The following is a 13,763-nucleotide window of genomic DNA, read 5'->3' on the forward strand; positions in this document are numbered from 1 at the left end:
AGTTCCATATAAGTGGCGTGGTACTCACCACTTATGTTGGGAAGAAAACAAACTCTCCTAAGGAAACCAGGTTCTGCCAATAACAGGTCAGAAAGTACTGTTCTGAAAGTTCTCAACACATGAAATTGGGAGTAAATAAGCAGTGTGACACAGATTACACTTTGGGAAATCATGGGTGGTTGCAACACCAAAAAAAGTAGCTGGAAAAGCTATTGTGATCAACAAATGAGTGAATCTTACTTCGAGTTCTTAGTCTTGTCTCCAAAGTCATTAATATAGTAGGGGACTCTATAATTCCCAGAGTTCTAGTTTCAGCTCAGGAGGGACCCCTGTGGTTGAGAAAATTGATGAACTAATTCTCTGATCAAATCTCTTCCTGTCAGGAGGAGAAACCAGAGATGCTTTTAAAACTGCGCCTGTTGTCTTTACCTTGTTCTTCCCCAAAATGTGGCTCAGAAGGGAGAAACCCCCATCATTCTTGTCTGTTCCAAGGGTGGGAGGTGAGGATTGAGGACTGAAATCTTCTCTGGCAGCACTGAGCAGCATCCTCCACCCTTTCCCTGTGCTGTGTGACTCATGCTGGAGGGAAGAGACATTGTTATGAATGTAAAGTACACACTGACATGGTCTTCCTCTCATCACAAATGAGGAAGAGGACCAGACACAGATAGAAGGAACCACAGAAAAAAAAAAAAAAAGACAGGGCTGGTTCCCTCTCATTTGGTACTGTGGACAGTGTGCAGAGAGGAGCAGTAGGTTTGGATTTGGACAAAGAATCTGCTCTCTACACCAACCTTATACAGCAAGTTAGAGGTAGAAAGAGATGAATGCAGCTTTTCCCAGAGCCTCCCTCTGGCAGTGCCTTCAACAGAGCCCTAACAAAGTCATTGCAGGATACTAAAAGCCCTGCTTTTCCTTGTGAAACGGAGAGGAGAATTTCTCCAGGCATATTTGTGTATAAGCAGATTGTGAATAACACCTTGCACAACTTCATTCAACAGTAAGGACTTGTAAGTCTCTGAATTTGTATGTGTAAACCAGGCTTCCCCACCTGTCATCTTTCCCAAATTTTCTTCTCCTTCATCACAAAACATCTGCTTGAGGTCTAGAAGCAAAGTGGAAGGGCAAAATCATCTTCTTTACCATAAACATCCAAATTCCTGTATATGCCAGGAAAAGAGAAATGCCTTTGTATCTCAGGCTGAGGTCTCATTCTCTCCAGTGCAATCAAATGAACAGCTGTTGCTGTGGAGCTTGTCTAAAAACAACTCTCTGCATTCTGCTCATTCAGGTCTTTTATGCCTGCTGTTCCCAGTATTGTGCTCTTTTTCCAAGTGTTGAATTTTCACTCGGACATTTATAGTTTTATCTCTACTCAAAGACACAATCAAAGGCCACAGGCAACGCCAGCCAGGGGCTGAATCATGTCTTTGCCTATGCCATATTTTCAAATTCCAGCAGAATACTTTGATACCAAAATGATCCAATGGCTGAAACCCTGGTTTTACGAAAGTTGAACGTGCAAAAGAGAGAGACTCCTGCTGGTCTTCATTTACACCCTCATCTTCCCATTCACACTCTCTTCTCTTGAACCTTTCATGGATTTCCAGGGGTAAATATCATTCCCGGTATATCTCCTTCTACCAACACAGCATCATTTAATTTGGTGGCAGTAGAAGTACCATTTCTCAGGCCACTGCTTTTCACCTGCTGCATCACTGTTCAGGAGCTTGGCAGGAAATTGTAAAGGCTGGAAGTTAACATGATATTGCAGGGGAAAGAAGGGGATGCTCACAATGCAGGAAATGCCACTTGAAAGGCTGGATGAAGAAAGGTCAGATTAAACTACAGAGGGACTTAAACTGTTTGGACCTGTTTGGAAGTACATGCATTTCAGGTGACACCTGCTCCCCATTGTTTCCTCGGTAACTTCCAGACAGAGAATGTCTGTTTGAGACTCATGTCCATTCCCTGGGCCATCCTTCCAGCAGAAATTACAGAAACATCTGGAAGAGCTCTTTACCACCACATTATGGCCACTTTCTATTGTACCGTGGGCATAATGGAATTTTCAAATGCCTGTCAGAGCAAAGAACATTTTGCCCTTTATTTAGTTCATCATTTTTGCCTGTGGAGCTGTTTGGCCAGACTGCATAGTCCCTTTGATGTTCTTCTCATGACTGAAAACTATTCTGCCATGTCCCAATGCCTGTGCTGGGTGTCTGTCAGCCCTATGCTTTCTCCAGCTGACTGGCAGCTCCCTGCTGTCATTGTCAAGGTCCAGAGCCAGATCCTGACTTCACCCTTTACCCATCCATGTCTTTAGCAAAGACACTGGAGTCTTTCCTCACCATCAGTGGAAATAAGTGGTGTAAGCCTGAAGATGGAATTATTGCCCAAAAACTGGAGATCAGCAGACGTACAAGTTAAGCAAGCTCAAAAGAGGAGACAGATTTTGACTAGAGGAAAGATAGAAGATACAGGAGCAGAAGCATTGTCTTTATGAGCTACTCCTCATTCTGTGGCCTTTTTTTTTGCATGTCACTCGAAGAACCAAAACTCAGGATCTGGCCAGTGGCTGCAAGGAACCTGTGCATCCTGGAGTTTCTGGCTGTTCTCACAAAGTGAAAAGAAATCCTTTCATCACTTGACCAAAGGGGTCAGGATAATCTCTTCTCCTCCTGCATGGAGCCAATCCTGCTCTCCAGCCTTGGGGAGATGAGGCAGGATTAATAATTGTGATCAATGTGTTTCTTGTTTCCAGATACTGTGTACCAGAAGGTATTTTGAGAGTATGATATATGAGTCACTGTGGGATGCAGCAGAACGTTTTAGCCTTGCAGCTTGGAGGTACATTATTCATCTTCTCTCGGCCTATGAAACATGCAGCCCAGAGACACCCTGAACATGGTCTGCAGAAGCTCAACTTGAACCTCCAGGGAAGTTCCTTGAAAGTGTTTCTAGAAAAGATATTCATTTTTTTTAGTTAAACAAAAGGAGATAATCCTTCCAGATCTCCTTACCCTTTCTTCCCCTACCCTTCCTGAATTTTCTGGCTTACTTCCAAAGCCTCTAAGGAGAAGATTGATTGGCGGCTGGTATTTGCTAAAATCCCTGTTTTCAGCCTCGTAGCACCCAGCCTTCATCACAGCCTGTGCCCCCTGCTCCATCCAAAGGCTGCATTAAATTGTTGTATCCATCATCTGGCTGCCAGCCACAGCCTTGCCAGGGAAGGGAAGAAGTGAGTGGACAGAAGTATTATAAAACTCCACAGATAACACAGTTTTGGTCAGGAAGAACACTAACTTCTGCAGCAACTTTCAGGCACATTAGAAAAGATTGAGATACTTGTTCTTGAGACAAGTAGCTTGAGCTCTTGTTAGTAGGGCATTTGGATCTTCATTCTTGCACCAGTCCTGGCTGCCCTATCCTCTGAAACAGATGTTGCTGAAAAATCTATGGAAAAGCTGGTGTATCGGGGTGTGATTTGGCTCTCTGATCTACACAAGACATTTCTTGGCCTCATGGATTTTGCCAGAGCACAGACATCTCTCATGGAAAACTCAGCAGGATGTCATTTCTTCATGTCAGGTATGAAATGGACTGCGTCGAGTAGTTGGATTGGTCCCAAAACCAAGGGACTTTCTCAAGGTGATCAAAACTACCAAAGAGCCTGGTCCCTGTCAAAGACAAGAAAATCAAGAAAAACTGTTTATTATTTGTTAGATGCTAAACTATTACATTTGGCCTCAATTGCATTTTGTTTGGTAAGTATTTTCAGATCCTTTTAGCTTAAACCTGCAGAAATGCTGTAATTTTCATATGATGTTGAGTAATAATGTGAGGGTTTTGCTAATTAGGAAATAGCATCAAAGAATTTTCCTATTACTAAGCAAATTCTTTCAGACTACTCTTTCAGGGATGAAAGCTGGTTTCAGTGTGGATGTTCCTCCATCTCAGTGGAAATCTTTCTGACTGGAGTAAAGGAGAACTGTAAGATTGTCCTTCGCATGTGCCTGTTCCAATGCAGTCTACAGTTAAAATTCCATATTGGAGGGATTTAATTTTCCTAAATCACAAAATATGCCTTAAGTTAAGAAGAGAAAATGCACTCAGATTAGGTAACTTGTTGGAAACTAGAATTTCTGTGAAGGCATGGGTGTGTTCCCCAAGCAAAATCACTCTATATTGTAATGTCTGGAGCTGCATAATTCAAAAACTTCATGGCAGCACATGACTAATACAAGACATCTGGTTTTGTCTGGGTGAACATTTTAACAGCTGGATTTTCACCATAGGTCCAATCCTTTCACAAAGGTCAGGGCTGTCCTCAAAGAGTTCATCAAGGAAAAAAAGCCTGTTCTTTTTGAGCAGGTTTGTTGCTGCACTGAAGATCCTATCAGGAAAAAGGCTACTTGTATTTGAAAAATCAGCCTTCTGAATCCTTTTGTGTCTTTCATCTCATTATTTTTGGTAAATCCAACCTCTTCTATTGAAGCAATCAAGATATACTGTCAAGTTTTCAGATTATTTGACATTTTGACTAATGGTTTCTTTTCCCTCTGACTTCCCATCTATTTTTAGGTGAAGAAATGCTGGTTTAAAACTCTACAAAGTTTCACTTAAAAGAGGTCAACCCAAATGTTGCAGATTTTTCCATTGCATAAAGTGACATTTGAGAAATGCCAGTTTGAAAATGTTCTATAATTTTTAAACTTTCACTCTGTTTTGGCAGGTTGAACCTGTCTGCCTCAGTTTATCCAAAAGCTCTGTTATCTTCACTGCTGTTCATTTACCTCAGTCCAATTTCAGTAAAAAGGAGCCTTCCAGATCAAGACTGTTTCTGTGCTGGGCAGCAGGTGCACGAGGAAAGTCTTTGAGGGGAGCTGAAGGACCAGCTCTTTCTAAAGCTTTCTCTGCTTTCCTTGCCAACATTTTTTAAGAGGCCCTAACATGATCCCCAAAGGCCCTGGCATTTTTTTGAAAAGGGATCTTCTTTTGAGTCTTTGGAGGCTCCAGACAAGAAGATCATGAGATCTTTGGTTACCCTGCTGAGAGGCTTTGCAAAGTGAGTAGGATGCCTTGCTCACCTAACCCAAAGGACATGACAGCAGGTGTGTAAACCTGTGTTGTTTCTATCTTGCTGTTTTGAAACAGTTCCCTCCAGCCTGCAGCCTTTCCTGTATTGTTTGGTATTGCTTCTGCCTGAAATATTCATAAAGCATTATGCTTAAAAAATTAGGTTGATGAATAAGAAGGGACAGTTCTCCTAATAAAGTCATTGACAGAAAGGCCAAAGCTTTTTTTTTTTTTTTTTAATCTCTGTGCAAGCTTGTCATTTGGCTGCTACAAATTTGTCTGAGTAGGGGAAAAAGAAAAAAAAAAAAAGAGTAGTAGATGGCACTGAAGAAGAAAGTGTCCCAGCAAATCGATCATTTGTGCAGACATACAATTAAAGCATTGAGGATTCCTCACTCGTTGTAGTGAGGGAACAAAGACTGTCTCAGAACTTAGGGAGCTCATTTGCTTGTACAAGACCTGTACGTCTGACTGCCTGCGGGGTGTCCCTGCTTCACCTCATTTGACAGAAAAAGTGTCTGATTGCCAACCAGTTTAACCTGTCATGTCGCAGGACCCTGTTGCAGCCAAGAAATTAGCATCACATCTTTATTTCCAGGTGAAACAAATAAATATATGGCATTGTTGTTGTTGTATCTCTTGCAGACAAACAAAGCAGTAGCCAAGGGGGATTTCCACCACGCAAGCTCCAGCTCCCGGCGAGCTCTCTTCCTGGCTGTCCTGTCCATCACAATTGGAACTGGCATCTACGTTGGGGTAGCCGTGGCTCTTATTGCCTACTTGTCAAAAAACAACCATCTATGAGCCTCAGGAAAGGGGGAAGAACCAGCCAACCCGGCTCCTGCACTGCAGAAGTCCCCAGCACATCAGACTGCGTGGTTTTCCAAAAAGAGACAAACACTTTCTGGGGGCAGGTACAGGATGAGATGGGCTTGTGCATTGTTGTAGGGTGGGAAGTTGGCAGGGCTGGGGGAAGTTCCACCATTTGTGATGCACAAGTCTTGCTTATCTTCATCAACCCCTGTACAAAAAAGGGAAAGAAAGAGCAAAAGAGAGACAAAGAATGAAAAAAAGAAAAAAATACAAGGAAGGAAGATGGGGGATGTGTGGAGAAGGGTGTTTTGCCTTTGCCTTCTTTTCAATATGGTGTTTACAAGCATCTGGCAAACTGAGCTGTTCTCTTAATACCTTCTTGGTCACCTGAACTTTGCAGCCAGCATGAGCTTGTGCTTAATTTGCTTGTTAAGCACGGCACTGAGATCTGGGGAAGCATGGACAGTGACTGGTTCTCTGAAAGAGCAATATAAAAACAAGAGGAAGAACATGGCTTTTTTTGTCTTTGAAACGCAGGACTCATTTGCCTGAGAGTGAATCAGACACCTCAGCATAGAGTGGTAATGCCTACTCTTCTTGTTGGGGGTAGGTTTCCATGGAAGGAGAAAAGGAAATTAAAAACATTTTTCCTTCTTTTCCTTGTTTTTGCATTAAGGTGTGCCCCACAGGCCCACTCAGTGAAGAACAGCTGAGGTTACAACTGCATGACTCGGCTCCGCAGACAGAGTGCAATTTCGAAGTAACATGAGACCCGTTGTAAAATTAAATCCTCCATCCAGTCACATTGTGATAACAGCACTTTACTGTGGCATTATTGCTCATCTGGGCTGCTCCACCTTGCCGTGGAGACCTGCACAGCAGTCAGTGCAAGAAACCTGGGGAAAAATGCAAACTGAAATACTAATAAGTTTTTAATTAAAAAATCACGGTAAAGCATGGGAATTAACCAGAGAAAGGAATGCTTCATACATTTCTGGGGTCCTGCTCATACACAGACCAGTGAAGACCACTCAGATCAGAAGCTCACAGCTCAGCTGTGCATCAGGGACACAGCATAGCCATGGAGAGACAAAGCTGTTCCCCAATAAGCAGAGCAGTGGTAAATTGTAGGGGAATTGAGCCTTGTCCTTACTTCACTGACTGAAATGATACATTTATTTTCTCCTTTACTTGCTCCCCACACTAAACTCTTTTTTTGTCTATCAGATTTCCCTGCACTCAACTATTTTTTTGTCTTACCATTTTGTCCCGTCCCAGGGTGTATCAGCATAGACATATATATGTAGCTACATATATATATATATACACACAGAGGAGAAAACCAGTCAAATCAATGACCACTTTATTATTCAACTGCCTCATGTTTTACAAACGTGGTTTCTTTGAACAAGGATGTCATCAAAGACCTTTATTCCCAACTCTGTATTGTGTGTCATCTTTGCTCTGGGACAGTTTTTTCTCTTGTTTTGGATTTCCATTACTTTGGTTTGAATTTGAATTCATTTGTTTTAGGGGGGGGGAGAACAAACACATGCAATCCTATTTTTTTGGTAGCCATATCGTTTATTAAAACACATGGTATACAGCTACTGGTGCTTTGTGTGACACTTTTTTTGGGGGTGGATGTGAAGCATTAGACTGAGTGAAACTTGCCTCAGTACACCCAGTCCAGCTACCTCGAGAGGTGCTTGTATGGACCATCTCATGCTGTCCCTGGACCCAAAAGCCCGTTGCATTCACTGACGGGTTTTTTGGCATTGAAGTCATAGAACCAGAGAATTATTTCAGTGGGAAGGGAGCTTAAAAATCATTTAGATTTAACTCACCTGCCACAGACATGGATTCTATCCACATTGGCAAATTGTTGGGCTTCGAGCTAAGCCTGAAGACTGGCAGTGTACTCCTAGTCCCTTCTGCGTATTTATTATGCATTATTTGTGGGATATAGTCTTTCTCATAAAGCCTGAGCTGTGGAGTACATGATATTGAATAAAAAACCTCTAAATATTAATTTAAAGGGAAAGAAACTAGTATTTCCTAGGCTTAATTTGAAGTTAACCTGGAGTTCAAATAAATTGGAAAGCAAATACAGATATTGTAAGGTCATTAAGCAAGCCTAACAACAATGATAGTAATGTAATTTTAAAACCAGTCTTATGCTTGAGGACTCTGCCTTATGAACTTTGGTGATTGTGCTGGCTGAATATTGACCTGAGAGGCAAAAGCCAGCTCTGGAGCTAGAAGAAACTTTCCCACAAAGGCTGCCTTAAAATTACCATAGAGGCCCTTGCACCCAGCTTTAAAAGTAGCATCCCAAGCCTGAGGAGGTCAGCTTTCCATGTCCCCAGGAGTCCTCAGTGAACAGCAAACAGGAGCAGCAGCACTGTGTGAAAGACCTGCATAGCAGGAGCACTCCTGGAAGCATCACATGGCTGAAAGTTGATGCTCTTGTGCTTCACTCCTGAAGCAACCCACAGCATGACATGGAGCTGGCACGTGGAACGGCAGTCCAGGGTGAAGAGCAAGGAGGCTAAAGGGGGCTTGCATGCTGGGGGGGTGGACCTGGGCCTCACTGCAGATGAGAGTGGGGATAAAGCTCTCAGGGATTGTTTTTGTGCCTTAGTAGGGGTCCAGTTTGCTGATTGTCTGAGCTGTAGGTCACTGAGGAGCTGAACAGGGAGCTGTGTCTTCCTAAGAAAAGTGATGTTGTCATGGCCTGCTGCAACATCTCTGGTTGGCAGAGCAGACACAATCGGCTAAACATCTAAAATCCTCTAACTTTGTGGCATGAAGACTAGAAACTGCCACTACCACCTGCTGTCCTTGAGACAGCACCAGGTTATCCCACATGGTCCTTCTCTCCTCGTCCTTGGGGAGGAGCAAGAAGGTCCATACTCGGTGAGCTCATGTGTTTGGATACAGGGACATCTTCTTTAGCTTACAATAGATCTCTGCCATCCCAGAGAGAGAGGAGAGAAGCCTTTCTGAGGTGAGACCTTTTTGCCATATTGGCTCAGTGAGGAGGTGTTGAAGAAATGGCACTGGTATCTTTAACCAGATGACAAGCTGCTGTGATACCTAAAATCCCAAACTGTAAAGTCCAGGGTCAGAAAGCTCCAACTTAATTGTGTAATGTAGGATGTCATTGTGGATTAACCTCAAAAGATACATGGGGAGTGCTGGAGACTCACTGAGAGGGAAGAAAAAACCCTTCTGTGAAATTCTCACAGTTCAAGGGAACAGAGACACTCAGCAAATAATGTGCTGGGTCAGAGACTAATACTGCATCTGTCATCTGACAGGATTTCATAACTCCCTGGTACCTCCATTGATTTTTTTGTGCCTTCATTTGGGAATCTCCCAGCCTTAAGCATTTTTGTAGCTCAGTTTGAAATTAATTTCTCCCGACATCCAGGCAATTCCCACCATACAGCCAGCTTGCAAGAGCTCCCTGCTGAGGAAACAAGAGGGCATAGCTTGGGAGCATCACTGTACACCAAGGCTGGAACAGCAGTGGCAGTGACAACCACCTTCTCTGGGCTGGCTGCCACACATCTTTCACATTTTGGGAAATGCCACCTGCTGACTTGCAGAGGAAATTCAAAGGCAGCCAAAAATGTGATGCAGTTTATGTGATGCCTATGAACTTATCTGTAAGGGAGATATGAGAAAGGGCACAAAGAGAGACTGCCCTGTGTTTTAGATGTCAAAGAACACACACTCAAACTGCTGAAAGCCCCAGCCAGTGGTGGAACCTCAGTCAGAGGGCACAATAAGCCACGCCTGTGGAGAAACAGGCTTCATTAATCTCAGAGATCATTACACTTGTCTGAGCAAGGCAAGACCACAGGATGAGAATCTGCAGGAGGGCTGCACCTGAGAGATTTCTTCAGGTCAAGATGCAATCCAAATCTCTATCCTTGACTTAGACAGCTTCAAATCCAAGATAGGGGGCAGAGGTGGAGATGGGCAACAAGAGCAGTGTCAGTTTTCTCGATTAAACCAACACAACCCTCTTCAGCACCCTGCACAAATATCTCTCAGTATCAGCCAGCACAAAGGATGCTTTTTGCTGGCTGCATGGCTTTGCTCACAGATGCTGCTGCAGTAACACACTCAGCAAAGTATGGGCAGGCAATTGGGACAGCAGAGCACATGGTCCTGCTTCCCTTGGGCACAAAAAACTAACATTGGGGTTTGCTCCAGACTTTGTGGCATGACTCAGTGCTGCAGACATCAGGATCAAAGCAGTGCCAAAGGAATGAGAGCAGAAGCTGCCAACACTTACAAGCTTAAGGTTGTGTGGTGAGCACAACATATGTCTGCTGTTTACTAATCATGAGGCAGCTCTGGAGAACCTGTTCCAAGCAATTGTCAGAAGGTGGGTGGTGCTCCTTCGTGCCATCGCATTTCCCTCTTTGGACGTGTCCAAGTGTACTTACAACCAGGGGATGTACATTTCAGGGTCTGCAGGAGGAAGAAGAGGGGAGGAAAAGGCTCTGTGAGAGAGATGTTGTGAGGTGGGAGGTAGGAGAGAATCTGTAATTTGCTACATCCAATCTATGACTGCACACAGCCAGAGTGCCATGTGGCTGGGAGGAAAGCCACCTTCTCTTGGCTGATAACTCAGTGTTGCTTTGGTCAAAACCCTCCCTCTGAAGAATTTCCTTGCAAGTAACAGACTGAGCTTGAGCAGAGGAAAAGTGATGCACCAGATGGGTTACAGTAGCCCTCCCTTCCCAAAACAAGGTCAGGTGTTTGCATACAAATCCAATTTGTCCTTCCAGAACACTTAGTGGTGTTTCAGACTCTTCTTTCAGACTCCTGCTTTCTTAGTGCTCTATAGGTACAGATAGATATTCATACATTTATATACATATATACAGGTACCTGTACACATATATATCCATACTCACATACAGCCATATCTGAAATGCTGAAAGAGAAAGGGAAATCAATTTTGTTCTCAATCAAGGAGAAGGCTGCGATTTTGGCAATAAAAATAACAACAATGCTGCTCAATAATCGCCTGCAGAGGGGACAGCAGGCTGTGAGAGCTGCACTTTGCTGCTTCCCTGCTGTATTTTTGAGTCAGCTGCTTGCTGCTTCTTTTCTCCCTTCTACCTTTCCCCAGTGCATCTTTTGCTGGCACCGAGTGGGGCCAAACTGGTGGCTGTGCATGGAGGTGGTAGTGGCACATCCTCAGCAGCATCCCCTCATTGTTTTACAACAGAAAGGACACAACCCTAGGAAGGCAGGCCTTGATCCATCATGGCCATGGATTTAATCTCTGTCTTTTGATAGGCCTTCAGAGCTCGTCTAAATTGTCTACCACCTCTCTGCAGTCATCCTGCCATCTGGAATCTCTGGGATTAAAGATGGTGTTCCATGTATAGGACCTTAGAGTATCTGGGGCTACATTTCTTTGTTCTGTCCTAGAACTGGTTTATCCACCATGTTTTTACAAGACCTGCCATTGTCCTGGTGTATTCATTATTTTCCACTCATTTGAGACATATTCAAGAGGCAAGACTGATCACAACAAATAAACAAATGCTCAAACGAGCCAATATAGGCTAAGTAGTATAGATTTTCTTTCAAAAACAGCTGAATGAAGCAACAGCTTGTACTATTACTAAATTGTTGGCAAATTGTTCACAAAACTGAATCATGAATAAGTAACCCAAAACATCTAATTGAAGGCTGAACATGCTTACATACAAGAGGAAGACTTTTAAGATAATGCCTAGCAGTGGCACTTCTGAAAACAGTCTGAAATGTGAGCTCTCATCAGTAACTTTCAAGTAGCCAGTGGCTTGTTAAAGCATCAAATAAAAAAAAAAAGCCCAATCAACCACTTGTTGAGTCAAGCACACAGAAACTTGGGATAAAATAAACCTTCTCGGTGGCACTCAGAGCTCTGAGGGGCTGGCTGCAGCTGGACCTTATTTCCATTCATTACCAATTCAGCAAGAGTTTGGTCATGTTCAACAAGAACTTTCATGATGACAGATTCATGAACAATGTGTTTACTGATGCCATAGGTCTGGCTGAATTCAGTAAGAACATCCAGAATCCAGATTCACAAATAGTGTGGTTTATTGAAGCAAAGGGAAAGCAGTCCAAGGTTGTTGGTGATAAATACACTAACTACAGAGTGTGTCTGGACAGAAGGTATAGTAACAGAGATTTATTAGCTATATACATTAAAATATTTCTGGGTCTGTTCCAATGCAGTTGGAGGAAAATATGTCACTTATAAGTATCCCTTTGTAAGAGGAAGAGAGAAAAAGTCCATCGACAGAGCCTGAGCTAGCAGAGGTGTTTTTCTCCTGTTTTATTCTTCCTTTCTTTCTCTTCTCTTTGTCTTCGCTGTGATACCCCCTCTTTTTTATACAATAATTTTTAGTCCTTCCCAAAGAGAACAACAATTGTATGTCATAGGCTGGGTGTTGGTGACTGAGATCATGCATGTAAAGCATGTCCTCTTTTCTCTTCATTTGCATTCTAAGGGCTGTGAGAGTTAATATGCAAATAACACTTAATGAGGGTATTGGTTACTCTTGATCAGCATTTATGGTTGATACAAAAAGTAAAATGATCACTTTGGTTCACCCCAAACATCATTCTGTCGTTAGCCTTTGCTCAAGACAGGAGCAGGATCAGCAGGAAGCCTTGTTTAGGTTTTTCTTGATTCATCACTAACTTCAACCAACTCTGTAGCAAGTGTGACCATTTACCACACCTCTCTTTTCCTGCTGCCCTCGAAGAAAGGAATCTGTTGGCATTGACTTGGCACAGAGCAGCAATTGTTTTATATTTGCTAAGAACATTTTTCATCACAAAATAACATTTAAACACAGAGAAGTTTGGCTGCAGGAAAATGTTTGTTTCAAGGATATTTTATAATTGAGAAAATAAAAAGTGAAACCCTTTCACAATCACAGAATATTTCACACTGACCTTTTTGAGATGCAACGCTGGGTACTTTCTTTTAAAATTATTTGTCTCTGAAATATTTGATACTGATCCAAGTGCAGTTTGGCTGGCAAGAGCACATGTTGAATTTTCTAACTGACTTTGTTTGACAGATCCAAATTGAAATCGTTTAAAACATTTTGTTTATTTTTTGAGAGAACAGGCAAAGCACAATAATTTACTGGTTTGAGCCAGGAAGAACTGTTCAGATTGCAGAATTAACCTCTCAGATAGGAAGTCCCATTCACAGATTTTTATATTTCATTTTTCTGTAGATTAATCCTCCATGGCCCTCTGTTAGTTGTCCTAAGCCCCCTTTCAGTTGCCTGGAAATTAGTGGGAGCAACTCACTAGGAACCCATTCCTAAATTCCCAGGCCAAGGCACCACTGGCATTTTGAGGAAGACACTGACATGCCATCATCACTTGTCATCTCCAAGAAATTTTCAGCTGGGAGGCAGCTGAGGAACGTTCTGTTGGCTGAAGGTGCCATGTGTCTGCTTCTGGACTGGCCCTTCTTTTAGTCTACCACCAAAACATCGTAAGGGGCATTTGGGAGGGACTCAGGGCAAGGTGTGGGAGGTCAGAGTGGAATGTTTTCTAACAGCTGAGCTGCAGGCTTAAGGCCATGGCCCAGAGCATCTTTTAAGGTTGCATTCTTGTTTTCTTTGGCAGGGGATTTATCTTGAAAATGGATTTCCCATTATTTTCAGTTCCTCCCTTATCTATAAACACAAATTATGTTTTCTTCCTTCTTTCTTGGCTTACCTCACCACAGACACTGTTGGTCACCTTATTCATCTGGAATCTGGCATTTGCTAACTGATCTGATTAGAGTTAATTACTAATTATTTGTATTACAACAACCCTGA

At 42.8% G+C, this 13,763-nt stretch overlaps 1 protein-coding gene across 3 annotated transcripts in view; it reads left to right on the plus strand.

Moving 5' to 3' along the window:
* The window catches only part of SYNDIG1 (synapse differentiation inducing 1), a 49,065-nt gene extending 41,563 nt beyond the window's left edge, over positions 1 to 7,502 (plus strand). For all 3 annotated transcript variants that reach the window (XM_039569492.1, XM_010393558.4, XM_019282480.3), the window contains exon 4: positions 5,725 to 7,502. In XM_039569492.1, coding sequence (XP_039425426.1) covers positions 5,725 to 5,883 — 159 coding nt within the window. In that variant the 3' untranslated portion in view covers positions 5,884 to 7,502. The remainder of the gene's footprint in view (positions 1 to 5,724) is intronic.
* The last annotated feature ends 6,261 nt before the right edge of the window (positions 7,503 to 13,763 follow it).

The sequence above is a fragment of the Corvus cornix genome, chromosome 3 (genome assembly GCF_000738735.6).
Source record: "Corvus cornix cornix isolate S_Up_H32 chromosome 3, ASM73873v5, whole genome shotgun sequence".
In the NCBI taxonomy this organism is placed as follows: Eukaryota; Metazoa; Chordata; class Aves; order Passeriformes; family Corvidae; genus Corvus; species Corvus cornix.